The following is a 22,155-nucleotide window of genomic DNA, read 5'->3' on the forward strand; positions in this document are numbered from 1 at the left end:
CAGATCCACACAGGCAATTAGGCACCTAAGCCCCGGATTTAGCAGCCAGGATTCAGGTTTAGGTGCCCAGTTTTGGCTCCGTTGTGATCCACAGGACCCCTGCTGCTCTCCGACTGGCCCAGCGGCTAAATACTTGCAGTCATTGGGTCAGAGAGAGTGACTGTCGCTGTGGGGCTCAGACACCGGTGGGGGAGACCCTGGCTAAAGTCCCTGGTTTGTTATTTAGCTACAGTGGAACTGCTTCAACAGAGAAACTGGGGGAGCCCCCCCCCCAACAGGATACCCCATAGCCCAGTAGTTAGAGCACTTGCCAGAGGGGTGGCAGATCCCCCCTTCAAACCCATCGTCCCCCTTCTGGCAGGCAGGGGGGAATCAATGCCGAGTTTCCCCGGCGAGTGTGCTTACCACTGGGCTAAAGCTTCTAAGGCAGGCGCCTACTCCTGCCACTTGGTGTGGGGTGAGGCAGAGGCCTGGTTCCTTCCCACAGACATCTAAGCCACGGGGCTGGGTCCCCTTTGTGGCTTGCTAGCAGAGACAGGTGCCTCCCTGCAGCCTGGACTCCGGCACCTGTCTCTGAGGCAGGGCTTGGCGTGCACCGCACCCATGGGGGGGCTTAGGGGGAACCCACGGAGGCAGATCCCGGGGAGAGCGCAAGCCACTGCGCCACGCTGACTCTCCCGCTCCGACCATCAAGCTGTGTCCCTCCTGCCTCATAGCAGACAGGTCCTGCAGCCAGCCCGTCTTGCTGAGGCCGCAGCAGGCACGATATTATTATTAGCTCTTTGTGCTGTGCCAGCACTTAGAAGTCCTGACCACGATCAGGGCCCCATGGTACTGGGCAAGGCCCAGGCACCTAGCAAGAGACTTTCCCTGTCCTGAAGCACTTCTAATCCAAATAGACAAGACAGCCAGCAGGTGGGAAGCAAAACAGGGCCACAGAGAGGGGGAGTGACTTGACCAAGGTCACCGAGCGGGTCAGTGGCAGAGTCGGGAATACAGGTCTCTTTAGTTGCCATCTACTGCCCTAGCCACTAGGCAAGGCTGCCTCTGCTCTCAGCAGAGACTGCCCCATTCTCCGTTTGGCAGCAATGGTTCCGCAGCGCAGACCGTATTAGCAACGGGATAGGGTGCGGGAGCGATGGGGCGAATGGAGACATGCAGGACCACGGGGCTATTTTTGCAGTTGTTTTCGCTGTCCGGTCCCACAGTTTAGAAAAGCAGGTGAGAGGGAGCAGATGGCTCAGAGGATGGGATGGGGTCTGATCTAATGCCCATTGGAGCCAAGGGGTGTCTTTCCCTCGACTTCAGCGGGCTTTGGATCAGGCTCAGAAAGAACCTTTCCCCTCTAGATAACTGGGATGAAGGCAGACTGGGCTGACTCGTGAGCAAGACTCTCCCGTTGCCTACTTAGACCATCAGCCCTCCGGGGCAGGGACTGTCACTCTGTGTCCGTGCAGAACCTGGCCGGGTTGTTTCTGTGCCACCATCATACAAATCTATCGTAACCAAACAGGGGGGGCCGAGACCCCCAGCCAAGAGCGGGCAGCCTGTGGGGGCATGGGTTCGATCCTGCGCTCTGCAGGTCCAGGATGTTGCACGTATCAGCCCGAGGGAGAAGGGCGTGAGCTGGTCGGGGGGGGTGCCGCAGACCCAGCTCTCGCTGCTGCCCAGGGGCTGGCACGAGGCCTTCAAGGGGTGTGCGTGGCACAGAGGCATGCTGGGGATGGTGCAGCACCGCCTTGGCCATGCCTGCCCTCCTCTCGCTCAGGAAGGGAGGGCTTCCATTCACCCTTGAGCCCAACTTTACATGCTCTGCGGAGCATCCCACGGGGGCTCAGGACCTCGGGGGATCAAAGCAACTGCTGCGCCTGGAGCCCATGCTTGGTGGCCTCACTAGAGAGGCTGGAGGAGAAAGCTCCCTCCGCTCGGGGCGGTCCCATGGCACAGGGCAGGATGGGGGTTGCGGCTGGCCTACACTGGCTCTTTGGATAAAGAGGCCTGCGTTTTCCAGGGCTGCCCCTCCCAGCCCGCATGGGAAGGGGAGCAACCCGCAGGAGCAGTGGGCTTCATTCTCTTGTGACAGGGCCATGGTGAGAGCCGAGAACGTGTGCTGCAAAAAGGGAGGAGGAAACGGCTGTAGAAAGGCAGCGGGAAGGAACAAGAGGGGGCGGCTTTTGAACCTAGGCCATCTCACCGTGAGAGAGCATTACCCGCCCCGCCCCTGCGGGCATGGCAGGAACCAGCCTAACGACTGTGCGTGTTCATAACGTGCCCGGAGCCAGCACTGCAATTAGCAGGGAGCGAGGGCTAGTCCCCCCCCACGTCCCCCGCCGCTTAGGAACAGCTTTCAAAGGAGCGTTTTCTTCCACCGCAAAGAGTCCCGCAGAAACAAGGAAGGGCCACGAGTGGGGGTGAGGGGCGGACGCATGGCGAGGGATGGAGGAGAGAAGCGATCACATCGTAACCTTTGTCCGACAGGCTGTATCTCTCCCTCTCCGCACCCCGCCCTGGGTCCCCGGAAATGCCAGCATTAAACAGAAAGCAGTGTCACGCACAGCCTGGATACAAGGTGGGGCAACTGCCCTCAGGGGCATCATTTGCTAGGAGGCCCGGGGGTAGTTCCCCCCTCGATTTTTATAGGTCTGTATGCTCCACTGTGTCTCCTGCTTTTTGCCCCCCTCCACCCCCCTCTGGCTTTGCAGGACAGGAACTAATCACACATAACGTTCTATATGCTGACACAGCTTTGGCAAATACAACCAACCGACTTCCATGGTCAACAGGATTATTATTAGCCTATTGCACACACAGACATTCCAGCCAAGATCAGGGCCCCACTGTGCTGGGTGTGTAACCCACTGCTGAGGGTCCATTACGCATCTTCACTTGCGGCCCCCACTTCCCCCGGCAGGGGAGCACCCTTTCGGCACACGGGTAGCTGAATGCGTTACACAACGCCGCTGGGGGGAGTGGGATTGAACCTGGAACCTTGGGATCTTAAAGCATGAGCCTGAGCTAAAAGAGCCACTGCCGTTCGCTCAGGCTGCAGCGCGTTCATCAGCCTCTCTGCGGGTGGCCGCGGCCCCACAAAAGGGGACCAGAGTGCCACGCTGCGTAGGTGTGGATTACCCATGCTTTTAAAATCCACGCGGCTTGTGAGACAGCTTTGATCCTGCCCTCTATCCTCACAAGAGCTAGCTCTGCTCCAGCGCTTTTCCTCAGTAGATCTCGAAGCACTTCGCACCGGAGGCCAGCAGCATTGTCTCCTTCGTACAGGTGGGGACACCGAGGCACCGAGCAAGGACGTGACTTGTCCACAGTCACCGGCAGAGCCAGGACGAGGGCCCAGGTCTCCTGGGACCCAGGGTGGGCCTGGGGCGGCACCTGCGCTCACCGCGGTGCCAGGTATTGTACTATCAACCCAGCGCACAGCAGCCCGCCCAGCAGGAGAGTGTACATCACTAAGAAGTAAGCCAGAGCTCTCTGAGCCTCCCGCAGGAGCCTGGCGACCAGTCCGGGACCCCCTTTGTTTCGGATCATTGCCAAGCAGAGACACAAGGAAGCAGCTGCCTGTGGGTGCCGCGGTCAGCGCTGGCCATATGACGAGGGGTGGCCTAGCTGGATCGGGGCGCTCTGGCTGTGGCAGGTGGATGGAGGGAGAGTCGAGTGTTGCTCATGGCGCGGTCTCTGGGGTTGGTCCTCAGGCTCTTCTGTTAGTTCCCTGCTAAGTTAGAAAGAAAGATAGAAGCGTGAGTAGGGTTCCCGCCCCCACAGGTGGGTGTCAGGCTCGGGGAAGGCTGGTGCAGGGTGCTAGCCTGCAACTGGAGAGACCGGGGGGCAGTCCCTGCTCTGCCACAGACTTTCTGCATGACCTAGGGCAAGTCACTTAGCTGGCCAGAGATCCTCAGCTGGGGTAAATGGGCATGGCTCCGTTCAAGTCAACAGAGCCTTCCAATCGCCCACCCCAGCATGGATAAGCCACCTCACTCCTTAGCTCTTTAGGGCAGGGTTTCTAGGCACCCGCTAACAATCCAAGGTCCCACAGCACGTCTGCTGAACTAGAACCCAGACCTCCTGCAGCCCAGCCCTGGGCTTTAACCACTAGGCAACGCTTCCTCCAGGAGTCACTCCCCTCCTCCTCCCTTGCTGTTAGCCAGTTCCAGCCTCCTGCCCTTTTGTCTCTCTGCAGCCTTTGGTGGTTTCCTTTCCTCTATTGTCCTCTCCTAACCGGCTGTGTATACACTGCGGTGCCCAGACAGGCCGGCAAATCAAGTCCTGCAGCTTTTGTGCCATCCTTCCTCGCTCCCTTTGTGCGATGCTTCAGCTTCTCGGAGGGGCCCCATCACTCATGCTCCCTTTGTGCGATGCTTCAGCTTCTCGGAGGGGCCCCATCACTCATGCTCCCTTTGTGCGATGCTTCAGCTCCTCGGAGGGGCCCCATCACTCATGCCCTATCTCCGCACCACCCCCGGGGCCAGGAGAGCTTATCTCTGCGGCCTGCACACGGACACAGGCATCCGTCTGTGCCTAGAAGGGGGAGCGTGGTGATCAATCTCCCCGCCCTTGTTCTACTAACAGCACCTGCCTGAAATTCACCCTTAAATTTATAACAAGAAAGACGGGGCCATGTCCCTCTTTGGCCTGTATCTGCACAGCTCTGCTGACTTCCCTGGGACGGCGCCAGTTAACGCCAGCTGAGATCCGGGCCAGTGTTATTAGTGGGGATTGCGAGACCAGCTGTATACCAAGTTCCTAGACTGAGGCTGTGTGAGCGAGGTACGTAGCTTGTGCTTCACTCATTGGGTTTGTATGACAGCCCCCGTCTTAGCAGGTACGACTAGGGTCTGACCCAGGGCCCTCCAAAGCAGGTGCGCTTACAGCAGGAGTTACAACTGGGTGAGGCTTTAACAACTCATGTGCTCTGTGGATCGGCACAGTGGGGACCGGTAGCTCTTCCCCTGTGGGTTACACACGCACTGCATACACCCTCCGCAGCCCCGGCTGTGCTCAAAGCCCTGTCCCAGCATGACGGGCTCAGCCCTGCCCCCTCGGATGGATTTTCGGGGGACATCCTGTACTCTGATTGTCCCAAAGTGCCGGAACCAACCCAATGTGACCGGAACTCCCCAGCAGGACCTCTGAGGTTTGGGGGAGTACCAGTTAAATGTCTAGAGAGAGAATTATTTTCCATTTTCAAGTTGCAGGGGACAGTAGGAGAAAAAAACCCAGGGACAGAGGGGCTGCTGTGTTAATGAAACACACGTCCACGCGCTGGAGCGGAGGCCGGGAGCAGTGGAATGTGGTTCTTGTGACATTCCCAGCTGCTTTTTGCCCCATCCAATGGACGCGGAGAGTTCAGAGGGGCATTATGGAGAGGAAGCAGTGCAGGGGGTAACTAGTTTCCATTGTAACACCCTGATTTACCCCACTTATAGCTTTGGCTGGGAGAGCTGGCCTGGGAATGGCCCATTTACTTCATGGGCCAGATTCCCAAGAGAGCATCAGGCATTGGGCTCTGGGGGGAAATCCGGTCCTGGCTGTGGGGGCCGAGCACTTGGCACTGGACCCTACAGCAAAGGGGAATAAGGAAATCTGCCATGTGGCTCGTGCTTTACTGTCCTCCAGCTCTCCAGCCTGGAAGGCCCAGTCCTGCAGGGTACCGAGGAGATGTCCCCCGCTGATCAGGGAGCGCTTGGCCCCTTGTCAGATGGACCGTGGAAAGGAGAGGCAAGGAAGCTCTCCCCCCCTCACTGGCCTCACAATAATGCAGCTTGGCACATCCTGCTAAGCTCCTTACTGGCATGAAAGACCTCCACCCCCACCCCCAGCGAGCCAGGCATTATTGGCCCCATTGGGGAAACTGAGGAACAGAGAGGGTTAATTGACTTGTTCAAGGCGACTGAGCACCAGGGCTTCCAGCCCCTTGCTCTACCTGCAAGGCAATGCCCCTTTCTCAGCTCCAGCAGCAGGTTCCAGCTCTCCCCTCTGGAGACCAGAGCAGAGGCTAATCTGTAGCCGTAATGCCGTGCTCCTGGCCATTGGCACTGACATGTTCACTAGCGTCTCCTCACCCAGCTATCCACAACGGACCCGGACAGCACCATTAACACAGGGGTGAAATCCTGGCCCCTGGATTCCACCTGAAGGAGTTTCCCTTAAGGTGCAGCCTCCATTCTGTTTGCTTACTCCTCCTTCCACAGGCCTCCATTCTCCCTTCCCGGCAGGGGGAAAAGCTACCCAGGGTTCGGGATCTAGCCTGCCGTTGTCCACACTTGTTTCCCTGCAGCGTGCACAGAGAGCAGCTTCCAGTGCAGCGTGCCCACCTGCCACTGAGCGAGCGTCCCAATGACCCCAGTAAAGCATTGACTTACCATGGACTTGGCCAGAGCTCCAGCCAGCCACTTCGGAGAGCTGGGTGGCTTGAAGCAGGGTGATGAGCTGTCCTCCCCGGTTCCCCAGCTGGCTGGGTTTCCCCACGTCCCCTTTCTGCTTAGCCAGGTTGTCTCCTTCACTCTGACAATGATGCCTCTCTAAGCCGGAGGACAACGGTCAGTCCAGGGGCTGATCACTCACGGAGGTAACCAGGGCATTTTAAAGGCAGCATACTCTGGCAGAGTGAAAAGAGGCTGTGATTTACTGGGCTGGCTGAATGCCCCGTGTCTGCTCTGACATTCCCCACTCCCCTTTTACGACCTCAGAGGCCGTAGCCTTTGCTGCTTGGATACTGCTCCTGCTGCTTTGACATGGCTCTATCTCTCCCCCCGGCCCTCCATGCTTCGGCGTGATCTATGGCTGCTGTGCTGGTAGATTGTACGGCCCACGCTGCTGCTGAAATGAGCGATTTCCATCTAGCTTCCAAGCCGCCTTCTACCCCGCGAGCCACAGAGCAATTGCAAAGCTCCCACACCCAGGAACCCATCCACGGTGCCCTAAAAGGTCCCAGGCTGTGTGTATTAGGGAGATGCACATCCAACGAGGGCAGCACTTGGAACGGTCTCTTTGCCACCTCAAAGGAGTCCGGCTGGGACCGGTGCCGTTTCTAAACCTGGTCAGCCAAGAGTGACTGGCCAATGAGATGGGGACAGCTGGAGAGGGATCCAGACCGGGGTTGGGGCAAAGTCTTTGCAAGTCACCTGTGTTTAGGACCTGGGGCTGCGGCTGGCTAGCATGCCCCACCCACACTCAGCAGATGTTGCACTGCAGGGATGGGGCTTGCGGGGTAGCCCCATTTGTCATTGCACTGGTGCCGTGTCTCCACAGCTGGGCCCTGCAGGATCCATCTACCCTCTGCTGTGCTGGGGAGACCCTTGTAGATACAGTGGGGTTATACCCCGATATGGCCCCAGCTTTTCAGTCCCATGGGACTGCTGGGCAGAACCTTCTCCATGTGGCCGGACTGTGACCAGGTTCTAAGTGCCACGAAATGCTCACGGCTGGGATTTGGCTGGGTTCGATCTCTTTGTTTTCCCTCATTCCCCTGCGTTATAGGCCCGGCATCATTGCAACTGTCAGCAGAGCAGAGGTATCAGCATGGGCCTCTCTGCAGCTGGTTGCACTCGGCAGCTTTGGGTTCCTGGCCCCTCCAGCCTTGATGCGTTTGTTTCAAAGGCCCTCGCGAGCCATTGGAGATTTATCGCCTCGCAGCTGTTTCCAGGGCTGGAGCGGCCTACGGGCTCCTCCGGAGACCACCCTCCGCCCCCCCTCCGGCTAGCCCCTGCACGGGCCCCACCTCTGAGAAGACTTAATGGCACCAATCTGAGGGCCTGCCGCCTGGGAGCGAGTGCTGATTGCCGCCCGCCGTGACTCACTCCTCGCGCAGATGCTGCCAGCGTCCACGCCGAACGAGGAGCCCGCTCCGCTAAGCTGCTCGGTCTCCCATCCCAGCGTGGGAGGGGACGGACCGGCCCCTGCAGCAGGGAGGCAGAGTCCTCGCAGCAAGGCACGTTCCAGAACGCTGATCAGAACAGTGACCCACGTAGAGCCTGGGACCCCCGCCGCACTGGGGTACCTGCTGCCCCAGACGCTCTACCTGCAGCCACGCTGGCCCAGACCATGAATTCCCCTACCTGGTTCGCCTCCCACACCAGCTCAGGCCGCAGGCCTCCCATTTCTAGCACCCCATCTCCAGCAGCAGCTTATAACACACCTGCGGGGGACCCTCCTCGACCCACCCCTCCAACCCGGCTGATCAGTTTTGCCCTGATGACAAGTCCTGGCTGGCTCTTATAGGCTCCCTGGCGTGGTCTGCAGTGCTGTGCATAGCACATTGCACCTGGTACCAATTACCGTACTCATTGGTAAAGAATGAAATACATTGCTCGAAAATGAGGGGCTTTGGCTCACGGGGCATGGCTGGTCTCTGCGTTTTGGGGTGGGGCAGGAGCTAATCACCTCCCTCTTCAGTCTGGGGCGGAAACATTGCTCGGCTCTTCCCAGTAGCGCCTGCCTCATTACCTGGAGCCCCTTCTCTTTACCAGCCCCCCCGTCCGCTACCTTACACCTGGGAAACGTCCCGCCTCCTTTTCCACACCTGCTGCCACCGATTGGTTCAAATGATCAGCAAAGGACCCACCTCTCCACCTGCTGAAACCCAATCACAGCCCGGCACACCCCAGATGACATGGGCGTCAGTCCCCTACTATAAACGATAGACACAGGCCTGGGCCATTGGAAGAGGGGCTGTCTCTTTGCGCTGTGTTTGTACAGCGCCTAGCGCCAGGGGGCCCTCACCTGTGCCTGGGGCTGCCAGGCACTACCGCAGTACAAGTGATGATAATAAACGGTTGCATACAGAGGAAGTGTGGTCTAGCGGACAGGGCACTGGCCTGGGAGCCCAGCGAGCCAAGCTCCCTTCTCAGCTCCGATCACTGGCCGCAGAGCCTGGCTTTAGCTGACCCTCCCAGGCAGCACGTGGCAGAACCAGCAGACGCGTCTGGGAGGTTAACCCCACTCCCCACCCCAATCGGCCTGCAGCGGAACCTGAGGGCAAGGTGGGTCCGTGCTGCGGGAGCGCTGGCTACACCATAGAGTGCAGATGGGAAACATCAGGGAAAGGATGGGAGAGCGAATCCACCTGAAGTCCCTTGTGCCGTTCAGTGAATGGGTGACAGAGATGCCCTCTGGTGGGGAAGAGATGCTGGTATGCTGGTGGAGAATTGGCTTGGCAGTTACAGCTGCCCATCACCATGGCATCTGGGCATCGGCAGCCTTTGATCTGTGCATTGTGCCATAAGGCTCTGGGCTTTGGGACTAAAAAAACCTCTTCACACCCTTCTGTCCACACAGCCTTCCCTCCAAGGGGACCAAGAAAGCTCTGCAGGGCCCACAGCTAGCCTGGGGCCTGTAACCACAGGGCCCTGTAGATTTTAACCCCTTGCTCTTCATGCTCATGGGGATCTGTTCGGCTTGTGCATTTATTGATTACGATAAGTTGCGTGGGGGGGGGGGGGGAGTTCTCTGCAGACAGACCCAGAGCTATAGGGTTACAGTGAAGCAAAGTGGCCAATATCAGTCATAACGCATCAAAACCTGCACAACTCCCCCATCTAGCGGCCAACTTTATCAGAAGCCTGGAAAGGAGAAAGGGCGTGTTTGCACTGGGGAGGCTCAGCCTGCTGGGCCATGAACCACCCCGAGCGGGAAAGCTCAGCACAGAGGTGCATCCACCCGCCTTCCTCTGGAAGCTGATGAATGGCACTGGGCACCCTAATAAAAACAGCCGTCATTAGACAAGCAAAGACGTCTAGGCAGAGCTGGTAGTGACCCCTCTTGTTAAAGTCGCCTCCGTGGCCCTTATAAAACCCTGTTTTCAGTGGCTTATAACTTTGCCAAACTTTCGCCGGGTGTCGGAAAGATTCAGCAAAAACCGTTCCGCCATTTCCAAGAACGTTGTTCTCTCCTGGTGGAAAAGTCTTGAAACAGTTTCAGTGAGACGCTCTAGAACCTTCCAGGGGCTTGAAATTTGGCAGGGGGGGTCAGGCTGGGGCCAGGAATGTGCCTCGTGGGGGGAAAAGTAGCCTATGAACATGCAATGAACAGCGGGATCAGACTGCATATGCACAAGGGGGCTGGGTTAAGGTTCTGTGGGCACATTTTATCTACTAGAGAAAGGAGGGGAAAAGGTGTGAGGAAATGGAATAAAGCCACTTTCCACAACTTTGTATTGTTTTCCAATGGGCAAAATTTGGGAAAGAGTAAGAATGTGTGAGAAAACCCCTTCCAAATTTTTTCTGTTAACCTACGGTCTGGTAATCTCCTGCCGTGTTACTCTCTCACAAATTTTGCCAGCTGGGAAACTGCAGGGAAGTGGGAGAAAAAAAGAAACACAAGTAGGAAAACATTGGGGTGGTAAAAAATACGATTTTGGTTTGAAATTTTGGAAAAAAAATTAAAGCGTGACTCATTTTTTGATTAAACCCAGTTTTCTGATGAAGATTTCCCCCCTGAATCTCTTTGGCCAGCTCTGCTATTTATAGGTACCCCCTGAAACAACTTCCGGAGGAGTCACATTCGGTGCAGCTTTTCTGCCTCAAAGGAACAGATTGTTTTCGCCAGGAATCAGACGCCGACCTTGTAACCTTCCCCTGCAGGATGAAACCCCCAACACGACGCTGAAACCGTACATCAGAAAAGCTGCCACTCCGTGCACAGACAAGCGTCACCTGGAACCCTACCCCTGCACTCACGCTACTTTCCTTGGAGCCAGGGACGCTTGTCTCAAGCTCCACCACAGTTCCCATCCCTGTATGGGTCAGCCCTTGTAAGGACACCCCTAGGCAGGGCGTCAGTGGGGCTTGAACCCAGGAGCCTCTCCTGCGCTAAGGCAGGGGCATGAACTGCTACGTGCAGTCTAGCCCCTACAGGGGGACAAAGCCGTGCTGAATTCGCACGGGTTTTGCGTGTGCCGGCTGGCTCGCTACCCCTGTAGAACTGGGGTAACAGTACTGCCCCGTCACAGAGGAGGAGATCAGCTCGGAGGGGTTGGTTCAAATGAAATTGTTCAGCACTGGTCCCGCACAGCTCTCCTCCCCTGGCTACCCCGAACCTTTTTGCAGCGGATCGGCTGTGCCATGTCCTGTATTAGTCCGGGCGACAGCTCGGGGCAGATGTTCTAAGGCTCCCAGGACAGTTCAGCAGCCAGAGGAGGACAGCTAACTCTCAGACGTGCCTTCAAAATCCCCCCACCCCCACCCCGGTTCTTTGAGGCAGGGCATTGTCTATTGCGTACCCCATCCGTCCAGCTCTGTGGGACTGGTGGAGAATGCTCTGTGCTGAGCAGAAAGGGGGGGTAGCAGGCGTGGGCTGAGCTGGCTCTGAGGCCGATTGCACTCAATGAGCAACGACTCACAGCGAAACTTGTCTTCGTGACAATCTGTTTTAATTGTTCATTTGAAAAAGAAAATGGTGAATGTCCCTGCTGCACGGGCCTGGCCTCTGCCTCCCTGGGAACACTGGCTGGGATTTCCAAAAGCACAGAGAGGAGTGAGGGGCCCGAGACGCAGTGAAATTCCAGGGTGCAGAACAGCTAACTTCCTGAGGTTCTTTTGAACCATCCCCATCCCCAAATCCTTTTAAAGTGGGGGTTAAGGTAGCTTGCTGAGGATCCTACAAACTGCAGGCAGAATCCATTCCCACAGCACATGGGAATCCAGTCTGGCTTCTCCATTATTCCCAGAGGCTCAGCAACCAGGGGAAGCCTCCCCACTTTATTGCTAACTACTTAATTGGGGGAGTTAATGCACCTCACCTGTGGGAGCCTGCGTTATCTCCCGGTCTGGATTTCCATGCCTGGCTGGAGTGGGATCTGCCTACAGCTCTGCAAGGGGATCCTTATCGTCTGGGCTGAGTTTCTGTCTGATCGCACAGGACCATACCCAGTCCAGGTGGGCTAGCGGTCTCCGATGGGAAATGGTGCACCAAAATTAGTGGCACGGACGTGGCCCCCAGCAGACATCGGGGCAGCCAGGGAATGTGGCCGGCTGGGGATTAGGAGTGGCGCTCCATCCTAGAGGATGAACCCTCTGCAGCCAGAGACCCACAGGTGGCCACTGCACCCTGTGTTCAAGTACCACCCGCTTAGAAATAACCCTGGTCCCAGGTTACTGGGTTCTTGACACAGGGCTAAGTCTTAGGAGAGCGGCCGGACACTCAGCAGTGACCTTTCCAGCTCGGGAAGGGGTGGGGTTTAGGGATCTGAAGGGGGTCCATGTCCAGTGTGTCGAGGCTGGAGGGATGGTGACTGCTCCTGTCTGTGCATGGAGCAGTCAGGCTGGGTACGTTAAAGTGAGGGGGGTGTGTGTGTGTGTGTGAAATCCTCAGACCCAGCATCCTCCAGCCAGGAAGGGTCGCACCAGATCTGGCTCTGCAGTACTGCAGTCCAGGAGGAATCACCATCGCCCCAACCCACTCGGAGCAGAGCGGATAGCCCGGACCCTGGAAACATCACCATGTCGCAGGGACAAACCAACCCCCACAGGAGGGCCCAAGCCCAAGGGACAGACGCCAACATCAAATCCGCCCCAACCCTGGGAGGTCAGGGGTGATCGGAGGCTCAGAACTAGGAGGAGGACCTGGTTCTGAGTCCGCAGCTTGGGACTGGAGTATTTGGAGCTCACTGCCCCGGGTCCCCTCCTCTCCCCGCTGTTCATGGTGCACCCAGGCTCTGCCGGGGAGCTCCCGGCTGATGGGACAGGGTTGCAGCAGGGGGTGGCTGTCTCGCTGGAGGGCCTCAGTTCTTGGAAGCAGGCTGGTCGTAGATATGGTGGGTGTTGTATCGCTTCACTGTCACCGGGTCCTGCTTGCCCATTATCTCCGCGCACTCGGAAAGGTCCAAACTGCTGAAGGAAGGGTGGACAGCGGATCAGGGCAGAGCGAGGGGCTCCACAAAGGGTGCTCTAGGGAGTGGGGCGGGGCGAACCTAAGCCACCGGGTCAGATACAGTGAGATCTCTGCCCACTGCTGTGACTCCAGTACAAGCCAGTTTCTCTCCCCCGCCCACCCTTCCAGTTATCCCCAGTTCCCCCTCACTGGGCTGGGCTCCTTTGCTGACCCCAAGGCTGGGACTCAGGGTAAATCGGGGGAGGTATGGGGTATCTCCGCACAGGTGAATAAACACAGCACATGGGACGACCTTCACAGGCCGCATGCAGCTTCTCCCCTTACAGTGAATTCAGCCCAGGTTTGAATCTTCATGAGAACACCTGGTTTTAACATCCCAGCCAAGACACGGTACCTCTCCCAGGCCACCGCAGCCTGCGCTATTCTGGGGCAGGAGAGGAATTAATGAGCTGTGGGTCCAGAGCCAGGCGTGCTGAAATCAGATCCACACTGGCTGTGCTAACCACGGCAGACTCATCTCCCCCGCCCGGGGTGCATCTGGCCTGCAGTCCCAGGGGGTGATTTACCCCAGCCAGCTTCAACGGAGTTAGCTCAGATCCTGGAGAGGCAATGCCTCAGCAGCCCAAGGTTCAGCGCAGGGTGTGCGAACCCGACGGGAGCCCTGGATAATTCCTGGCAGGACTAGCCCGCGCCGAGGCCGTGGCAGCGGTATCCAAGCAGGCTCGGTACGGGAGCTCAAACTGCAATCGCACCCTGTGATTACAGTAGAGAGAACCTAAGAGCCCAAGACACAAGGCGTTGCCCGGCAGATGCCTGATGGACCGAGTCCAGAGAAGCACCTGCTTAGAAAAGGGCTGGAAAGTGAAACCTGTCCCTGGCTGAGCTCATCTCTTCAGATACCCTCCTCCGTTGGTTTAGCTGCTCCCCTACCCGCACAGGGAGCAGGCGTGCTGGGACAAGGTTTGCAGTGGGGGTGCTGAAGGCGGAAACCATGCACTTGGGTTGTTATTACTACTTCAAACCCGGGGGGGGGGGCAGCACCCCTAGTTCCAGCATCTATGACAGGGAGGGTCCCAGCTGGTGACCTTCCCCTGCTATGAGAGCATAGGGCTGGAGGGGGCTAGGGGAAGGATTGGGTGTGACTGAGAGAGGGGAAGGGAGGCCTCCCACGGTTCTGATCAGCACCCAGGCCCTGCCCATCCTCCCCCCCGGATGTGGAGCTCACCATCCATAGACCAGCGCGGCGATAAAGCAGGCCAGCAGGATGGCCAGGAGGATGGAGAGGATGGTGGTGATGACAATCATACCAGCGCTGCGCCTTCTGGGCCAGGTGTCAATGGGGGCAGGGTCCTTCCCTGGAAAAGAGAGTGGGGGGGAGGGGAAACAGTCAGTGGCAGGGACCCCCCTGGGCAGGAGGGGAGAGACCCTGATGCGCTTAACTCCAAGCACATGAATAACTCCCCTAATGGAGTGGGTGTCATGGGACCAGTCATGCTTAAAGTTAAGAAGGAGGCAGGGTGGCCTAGTGGCTAAAGCACAGGACAGACTCAGGAGAGTTCTAGTCCCAGCTCCGTCACTGACCGGTTGAGTGACCTTAGGCAAGTCATTTCACCTCCCTGTGCCTCAGTTTCCCCATCTGTAGAATAAGGAGAATGACACTAGCTTCCTTTGTGCAGGGCTTTGAGATCTGCTGGGGAAAAGCACTATACAAGAGGGGCATTATAAGTCACTGAGCCAGGGCCATAGAGATGAATGCAGACATGTCCCATTCTAGCCATTTAGACTCTTCTGCGGCCCCGCTCAAAGCTGCGTCTCAGCCCCTGATACTCACAACACCCCTGTGCGGCAGGGCAGGACAATTATTCCCAGAGTTCAGGTGGGGGCTGGGGCTCAGAGAGGCTGAGTGACTTGCCCGCGGTCACACATGGAGCCTGTGGCAGAGCTAGGAACTGAACCCAGCTCTTCCAAGTTCCAAGGCACCATTCTTCCCTCCCTCCAGATGCCCCTCCTCGTCTCGTGTGTCCGTCCCACTCCACCCGCTTCCCACAAAGCCTCTCTGGCATGGCCGATTGCCGGGGCCAAACACGCCTCCCACCGGAGCCTGCTAATGCTTCACCGTCTCGGCCACATGCGGTGCGACCCTCTCCTTTCGCTGCTGGCCTGGGGCAGTCAGAACCCTGGCGCCACCTGCGTCTCGTGGCGGCTGAGCTGTACGGTCAGTTACCTCTTTTCAGCGTGATCGGGGCTGACCATTTTGTCTCGGCCTTGGGGCCAGTTGCAGGACTCATCGCAAGGAACTTCACTCTGGGAAGAGACAAAAGGGAAGAGGACAGGGAAATGCACAGGCTGGGGGCTCAAGATAACAAGGGGGCACAGGAAGCAGCTGAGGAGAGGGAAGGGGTGAGCCTGTGGCAGGTTCTGTTCCCAGTAGCGCCAACCCCAAGCATGCAAAAATCAAGAGATGGGGGCGGGGGACTGAGCTCAACAGGCCTGATTCTTAGCTGGCACAAACTGGCATCGCTCTCTTGGAGTCACTGGGGTTAACCCAGTTTGCACCAGCTCCAGATCTGCCCCTGTACCCCATGAGGATCAGCCATCCCTGTGGGCAACGAGGAGAGGTAGATCGGAGGAATGCCCTGGGAACATAATGGGCCTAAAAGGTAAATAAACAGGAACACACGGTGGCAGACATGAAATGTGGGAGGTCTAAGCACCACGGATGCCCTCCAAATAGCACCGAAGTGACAGATGGGCTCTGGGCTGGCTCTGTGCAGAGGGGAAGGTTCTACGGGATTTCACTCCAGTGAAAAGTGAAAAAAGTTTCTATGGGTCTACAGACCCATAGAAATCATAGGACTGGAAGGGACCTCGAGAGGTCATCTAGGCCAGTCCCCTGCACTCAGGGCAGGACTAAGTATTATCTAGACCATCCCTGACAGGTGTTTGTCTAACCTGCTCTTGAAAATCTCCAATGGTGGAGATTCCACAACCTCCCTAGGCAAGTTATTCCAGTGCTTCACCACCCTGAGAGAGTTAGGAAGTTTTTCCTAATGTCCAACCTAATCCACCCTTGCTGCAATGTAAGCCCATTGCTTCTTGTCCTATCCTCAGAGGTTAAGGAGAACAATTTTTCTCCCTCCTCTATCATGTCCCCTCTCAGTCTTCTCTTCTCCAGACTAAACAAACCCAGTTTTTTTCAATCTTCCCTCATAGGTCATGTTTTCTAGACCTTTCATCATTTTTGTTGCTCTTCTCTGGACTCTCTCCAATTTGTCCCCATCTTTCCTGAAAAGTGGCCCCCCCAGAACACAACACTTCAGTTGAGGACTAATCAGCGTGGAGTAGAGCGGACGAATTACTTCTCGTGTCTTGCTGACAAACACTCCCGCTAATACATCCCAGAATGATGTTCGCTTTTTTTGCGACAGTGTTACACTGTTGACTCATATTTAGCTTGCGATCCACTATGACCCCCAGATCCCTTTCCACAGTACTCCTTCCTTGGCAGTCATTTCCCATTTTGCACGTGTGCAACTAATTGTTCCTGCCTAAGTGGACTACTTTGCATTTGTCCTTATTGAATTTCATCCTATTTACTTCAGACCATTTCTCCAGCTCGTTTTGAATTTTAATCCTATCCTCCAAAGCACTTGCAACCCTTCCCAGCTTGGTATCATCTGCAAACTTTACAAGTTTACTCTCTATACCATTATCTAAATCATGGATGAAGATATTGAACAGACCCAGAACTGATCCCTGCGGGACCCCACTCATTATGCCCCTCCAGCATGACTGTGAACCATTGATAATTACTCTCTGGGAACGGTTTTCCAACCTGTTTTGCACCCACCTTATAGTAGCTCTATCTAAGTTGCATTTCCCTAGTTTATGAGAAGATCATGCGAGACAGTATCAAAAGCCTTACTAAAGTCAAGATATACCACATCTACCGCTTCACCCCACACTGACAGGGTAACAAGCCTTGTGGACGGGGGATGGGTCAATTGTGGGGCTGGAAGGGCCCGCAAGGAGTCACATCCAGGCCACCCCTGGTTCTGAGGCAGGATGAAGCATACCTAGATCTCTTGTGCTGCCTGGGGATTAGCACATGAACGCAACAGCCCAGCCATTGCTGCTCACCTGTAGGGCCCTGGGCCAGGCAGGGGGCCATTGCAATCTGGTCTTGATGTGTCCAAAACGCACCCGGTTTCGTTCCCAACGCGCAGCACCGTGATCTGGCCCGAGCTCTTTTCACATGGGTAGTTTAAGGAGGAGGTGCCCATGGTCATGTAATTGGGATTCTCTGGGAACTGCTGGAAGGCAGGGAGGCTTTGCAGGGAGGTGGGTCTGGTGAAACTGGATATCGCTGCAGGGACAACGGTGAAAAGCAAGTGAAACGTTTTAGTCCTGATTTACAACAGTGGGAGAAGAGACTTTAGTGGAGTCACTCTGGAGTGACACCTGCGTAAGCTAGAGAAGACTTCTTCTGGCACCAATGGACTCTCTCTAGAGTTACGGAAACAATACAGCTCAAACTGGGCTCCAAAGGGTTGGAGGAGTGGCAGTAGGAGAGGAGCCCCTGTTCCCAGCCTGGCCCGGATTCATGGGCCATCCCACCCTATAGGCCACTCAACATCTAGCCAAGTGGCAAGAACTTTCAGCCACTTCCCACCTTGGCTGGACTTGGCCCAGTGGGCATAAGGCAAAAGCCTCAGTCTAACCCCCTGAGCCATCCAGCCCTGAGAATGGCACACTTATTGCATGGAAAGGACATTTTCTTTTTTTACACAACATAATTTATCTGTGGAACTCTTTGCCACAGGAAATTATTGAGGCAGAGAGCCCAGTAAGGCTGGGGCAAAAATTGGCACCAGTAGGGACTCTAACGAGGGTGACACATGGAGAGAAAGCACCTGTTCTCCCAGCTTGATGCTATTGCACAATTAAGTGCCTGTTCTGAAGCTACTGGCTCTGGCAGGGAACGGCTCCAACGCACAAATCTGCCCCAGCCTGGGCAGAACCTTAGTGTCGTCACTGAGAGCAGTCAGAGGCCAAAAAGGAGCCCTCCTTCCTGCCAGAGTCTTGACTGCACCTCCAGCCACCTTGGAGCCTCACCCCTGGATCAAGGCACTGTTTGCCCTTAGGGAGGGGCTGATTTTTCCATGCAGCGCAGGGTCATAGGGAACACACCACAGGCAGCTCTGTGGGCCTGTGCCCCACCCGTCTGGCTCTGTCTGGGCCTTCTGCATCCCTGCAGGCCAGCACATGCCTTCCCCTGCAGCCTGCGCGGTCCCTTCTCCAGGGACGTCCCCAGTCTCCACGCAGAGGGGAGCTGGCTGCAGGATCTCTAGCCAACAAGGGCTGTGCGGGGCAGGGTGGAGAGGCCCGTTTCGCCTCTCTGCCCATCGCCAGCCAGTCAGGGCTCCAGGGCAAGGGCAGGTTTCCCAGCGCCTCGGCCGAGCTGTGGAGTGGGGGCTCTGCAATGGCCCGATACGCAGTGTACACTCGATACAAAGCCCCTGGGGCCACGTCAGTAGCCCCTGCAATCACAGAGCCCTTCTGCTGAGCCAAGCGCATCCCGTGTGCGGGAATGACACCTACCGCGACTGAGGGAAACCACCAACCAGATCTCATCGGTGTCGCTAACAGTCTGGTTGAAGACACAGCGGGGCTGCTCCAGGACGAAGGTGGAAGAAGTGATGTTCCCTTCCAGCGCCAGGAGAGTGATTGCAGGCTCATAGTCAATGGTGAGGACTGCAGAAAGCCAAGGAGAGAGACCATGAGTCAGGCAGGCTGGTAGACAGCCACTTACCTTCTGCTCTGAGCTGGCAGGTCACTGTGGGGGCAGAAATGCAGCTGCAGAAACGCAGGAGCAAACCTCGAGATGTCTCTGAAACTCGGGCTGCTGCTGCTGAATTGGGAAGGCAAGCGGATGACAGCGAGTGGGAGAGAGCATCACCTAGTGAGCAGAGCGCTGGAACGGAGGAGAGCTGGGTTCTATTCCCAGCTCTGACCTGCTGGGTGACCTTGGGCAAGTCACTTCCGCCCTCTGTGCCTCACTTTCCCCATCTGCAAAATGGGGCTGAGGACACTGAACTCCTCTGTAAAGCGCTTTGGGATCTAGGGATGCAAAGTGCCAGATGAGGGGAAGGTGTAATTATGACTTTCCTGTGGTGGCTGCAAGGGGAAGGTGTAATTATGACTTTCCTGTGGTGGCTGCAATATGTGCTCTACCATCTAAAATTTTGCTTAAAAAAAAAAAGCAAACGAAGTCTCCAGGCCCTCCAGTTTCAAAGAAAACCTTCCAGATGTGACCCAGACATACAGTGATGCACTGATGTCTGCCCAAGGCCTGGGCTACACACACACAAACTGCAGCTAGAGGGGTTTCTAAATCAGGTGAATTAAAACACTGCCACTCCTCCTAAACGGGATGAAGAGTGACTATTGATATAGCTTCATTTGGAAACAAGACAATTTAGAAACCACTTGGGTGGAATTGGTGCAACTTGGGTTGCCCAGGCCTGAGTTTGCCATCAGCCTGAAACAGTGGGTCTGAGAGAGATGCAGACTGTCTCTATTAATTCCAAGGGGCTGTTCACTCTGAAGCCTAATGAAAACACGAGCATCCTACTGGGAGTGGGGGGTCTCATTTGGCACTGTTAGTAGGCAGAGCTTGGCTTGTGGGTGGAGCTTGGGACAGTACAATTTTATATATATGCCCCCTCAGCAGTAACTGCAATGAAGCTGGTGGCATTTCGCTGATGCAAGGGAAAAGACTATCAAGCTCAGTTACTTAGATTGTAAACTCTGGGGCTGGGACCATCTTTTTGTCTGGTGTTTGTACAGCACCTAGCACCTCACTGCTGATGCTGGGGGCCTGGGAGGTGGGACGCCTGAGCTCAGGAGGGCCACACATACTGCAGGGCGGGGGCCATGCACACACCCAGAGAGGGAGCTAGATTAAGCCGCGTGACCTCAGGCGAGTCCTTTTCCCTCTTGGTGTCAGATTCCCCATCAGTAAAATGGGGATAGAACCAGCCACCTCTGGGCACGTGGGGAGGGTTAATCACAGAGTTTTGGCCGTGACCTGTGCTGGGGGTCATGACCTTATCATTAACGAGCAGGAGGAACGCACTGAAGGTTGACCAGACAGCAAGTGTGAAAAATCGGGATGGGGTGGGGTTAATAGGCACCTATGTAAGACAAAGCCCCGAATATCGGGACCGTCCCTATAAAATTGGGACATCTGGTCACCCTAGACCTGCTCTCCCCCGCAGAAACCCCCATCCCACCTCCCCAGCCAGGGGGCGATTTGCTTCTGATACGGCAGAACTTTGAGCCTCACACAGATCTGTATCGAAGCACCCGTGGGTGCCTGACGCTCTGTGGTCTCGATTGTGTTCACACTAGCACCATATTCTGCAAATAGCTCCAACGCCGGTTCCGAGGCGTTCCCAGCTCCATCGCCCCCTGCCCCAGTATTCAGTCCCCCCAGAGCTCCCCTGCGTCGCCCTCCCTGCCACACTGCGGCACCAGGCAGCATCCCCAAGACTCACCTTGGCCTCTCACGGTGCAGGTGGTGGTGGCCAGCAGGAGTAGTGCCAGCAGGAGGGACATCCCGGCGGCAGGTGGTGGAGCGGGGCTCTTGGCGGCGCAGCAGCTGGTGCGGTAATGCCGAGAGGATCACTGGCTGAATGGTCTCTGTGTCCCGGCCCCTGTAGGTCCCGCCTGTACCCTCCTCTCTCCTGGACACCTGCATTCCTCTCTTCTCCTCTGAGAGCTGACAGCAAACAGGTCAGGCCAGTTTCTTGGGGAGCGTTTGCTGTGCATGAGTGCGCACCAGGCTTGGCAGCGCCAGGGACGTGTGCTGAGCAGGGCATCACTGGAGAGAGCTGTCCTGTATCGCCCTCCCTGGGCCAGCTGCCTGGGGGCACTGATCTAACACAGCATACAGAGATCGGAGCCTGGCTCGCCCTTTAACACCAGGCCAGTGTCATGGCCACATGCCCAGGCAAACCCAGGGAGTACTCAAGATGGCCCTGGTTTGCTCCCGCATGTCTCTCTCCCTTCTTACCAGTTATTAGCACCAGCCTCCTCTCTGCCCTTCCAAACAATCTCCCCCGACCATGGTGCAAGAGCCCACCCCCCCAGCTCATCAGTGCTGCAGCCCGGATCAAGCCTCAGCTGCAAACACATATATGGCCAGATTCTGAACTCTGTGACACGGGCACATATGTGAAGTAACTTCTCTCCCCTCAGTGCAGTTACTTCAGATTTAATCTGGTATAACTGAGGCACTTCAGTGTAAACACTACCTGCCCTTTGCGTAGGTACTCCCCCTCCCCAAGAGGCAGTAGCTAGGTCGATGGAAGAATTCTTCCATCGACCTAGCCCTGTCTACACCAGGGGTTAGGTCGGCTTAACTCCAGCGCTCGGGTGTGGGTTTTTCACCCTCCTGAGCGACATCGCTGGGTCAACCAGGCCGGCGAGCAGCTGCGCACAGAACCCGATTCGGATCCCCCTTACCCTGGGTAAATCCACTGCACCGGCATAGAACTGGGCAAGTGAGAGCAGATTCGATCCCGATATGTCTGCACCTCTTAATTCCTCTGCTCTTATTACATTGAATGCCGAGCAGAATTGAGGGGCTACTGTGTGCATGATGGTGGCAGGTTGCCCCGTAGTTGCAGGGTTTCTTGCACATCCCTCTGAAGCAGCTGCTGCTGGTGACTGTCGGAGGCAGGACGTCGGAAGACCTTTGGAGATGTCTCCACCTAAGGCTCAGAGAGATGCTGGGGTCTCCCAGCTGCCCAGCAGGGCCCAGGCAGAGCGCTCTCAGTGCAGAGGGCTCCTGTTCCTACGGACATACGGTACGTCCTGAGGATAAGGTGCCGAGTCCCCCAGTTCCCACTGCCTTGAAGGCACTTGGAAGTTGTGACAGGCAACGCTCCCTCCAGACGCCCCTTCTGCACAGCTGCTGCCCTCTGCTCCCCCTGGTCTGGTTCTTGTAAGAAGCCACTCCCAGGCCAGACGGCTTTAACCTGAGATTCCCCCTGTGAATTCCTCAGTTGCTAAATAGATCAATTCGTCTTTAGCCCCTTGAACTCCCCCTGAATTCAGGGGTCCCGCAGCCCTCCCTCTGGGCCTATGTGCCTCTCTGGGCATGATCCCTCTTCTCGGGTCGGGTCCCACAGCCCTCCCTCTGGGACTGCGTGCCTCTCTGGATGTGGTCAGGGGTCCCACAACCCTCCCTTCCGGCCTGTGTGTCTCTCTCAGCCTGGTCCCCCTTCTCGGGTCAGGGGTCCCACAGCCCTC

General features: G+C 56.6%; 1 protein-coding gene across 1 annotated transcript; it reads right to left on the bottom strand.

Annotated features, from left to right (window-relative positions):
- Positions 1-11,523: 11,523 nt before the first annotated feature.
- LOC142000393 (uroplakin-3b-like) lies at positions 11,524-20,950 on the bottom strand. Its single transcript, XM_074974625.1, is given in 7 exon segments — positions 11,524-12,833; positions 14,063-14,192; positions 15,062-15,141; positions 16,978-17,203; positions 18,439-18,591; positions 20,397-20,466; positions 20,468-20,950. Coding segments are annotated over 7 exon segments (897 nt in total). The 5' UTR covers positions 20,600-20,950; the 3' UTR covers positions 11,524-12,727.
- Positions 20,951-22,155: the final 1,205 nt, after the last annotated feature.

Source organism: Natator depressus, chromosome 17, assembly GCF_965152275.1.
Source record: "Natator depressus isolate rNatDep1 chromosome 17, rNatDep2.hap1, whole genome shotgun sequence".
NCBI lineage: Eukaryota > Metazoa > Chordata > Testudines > Cheloniidae > Natator > Natator depressus.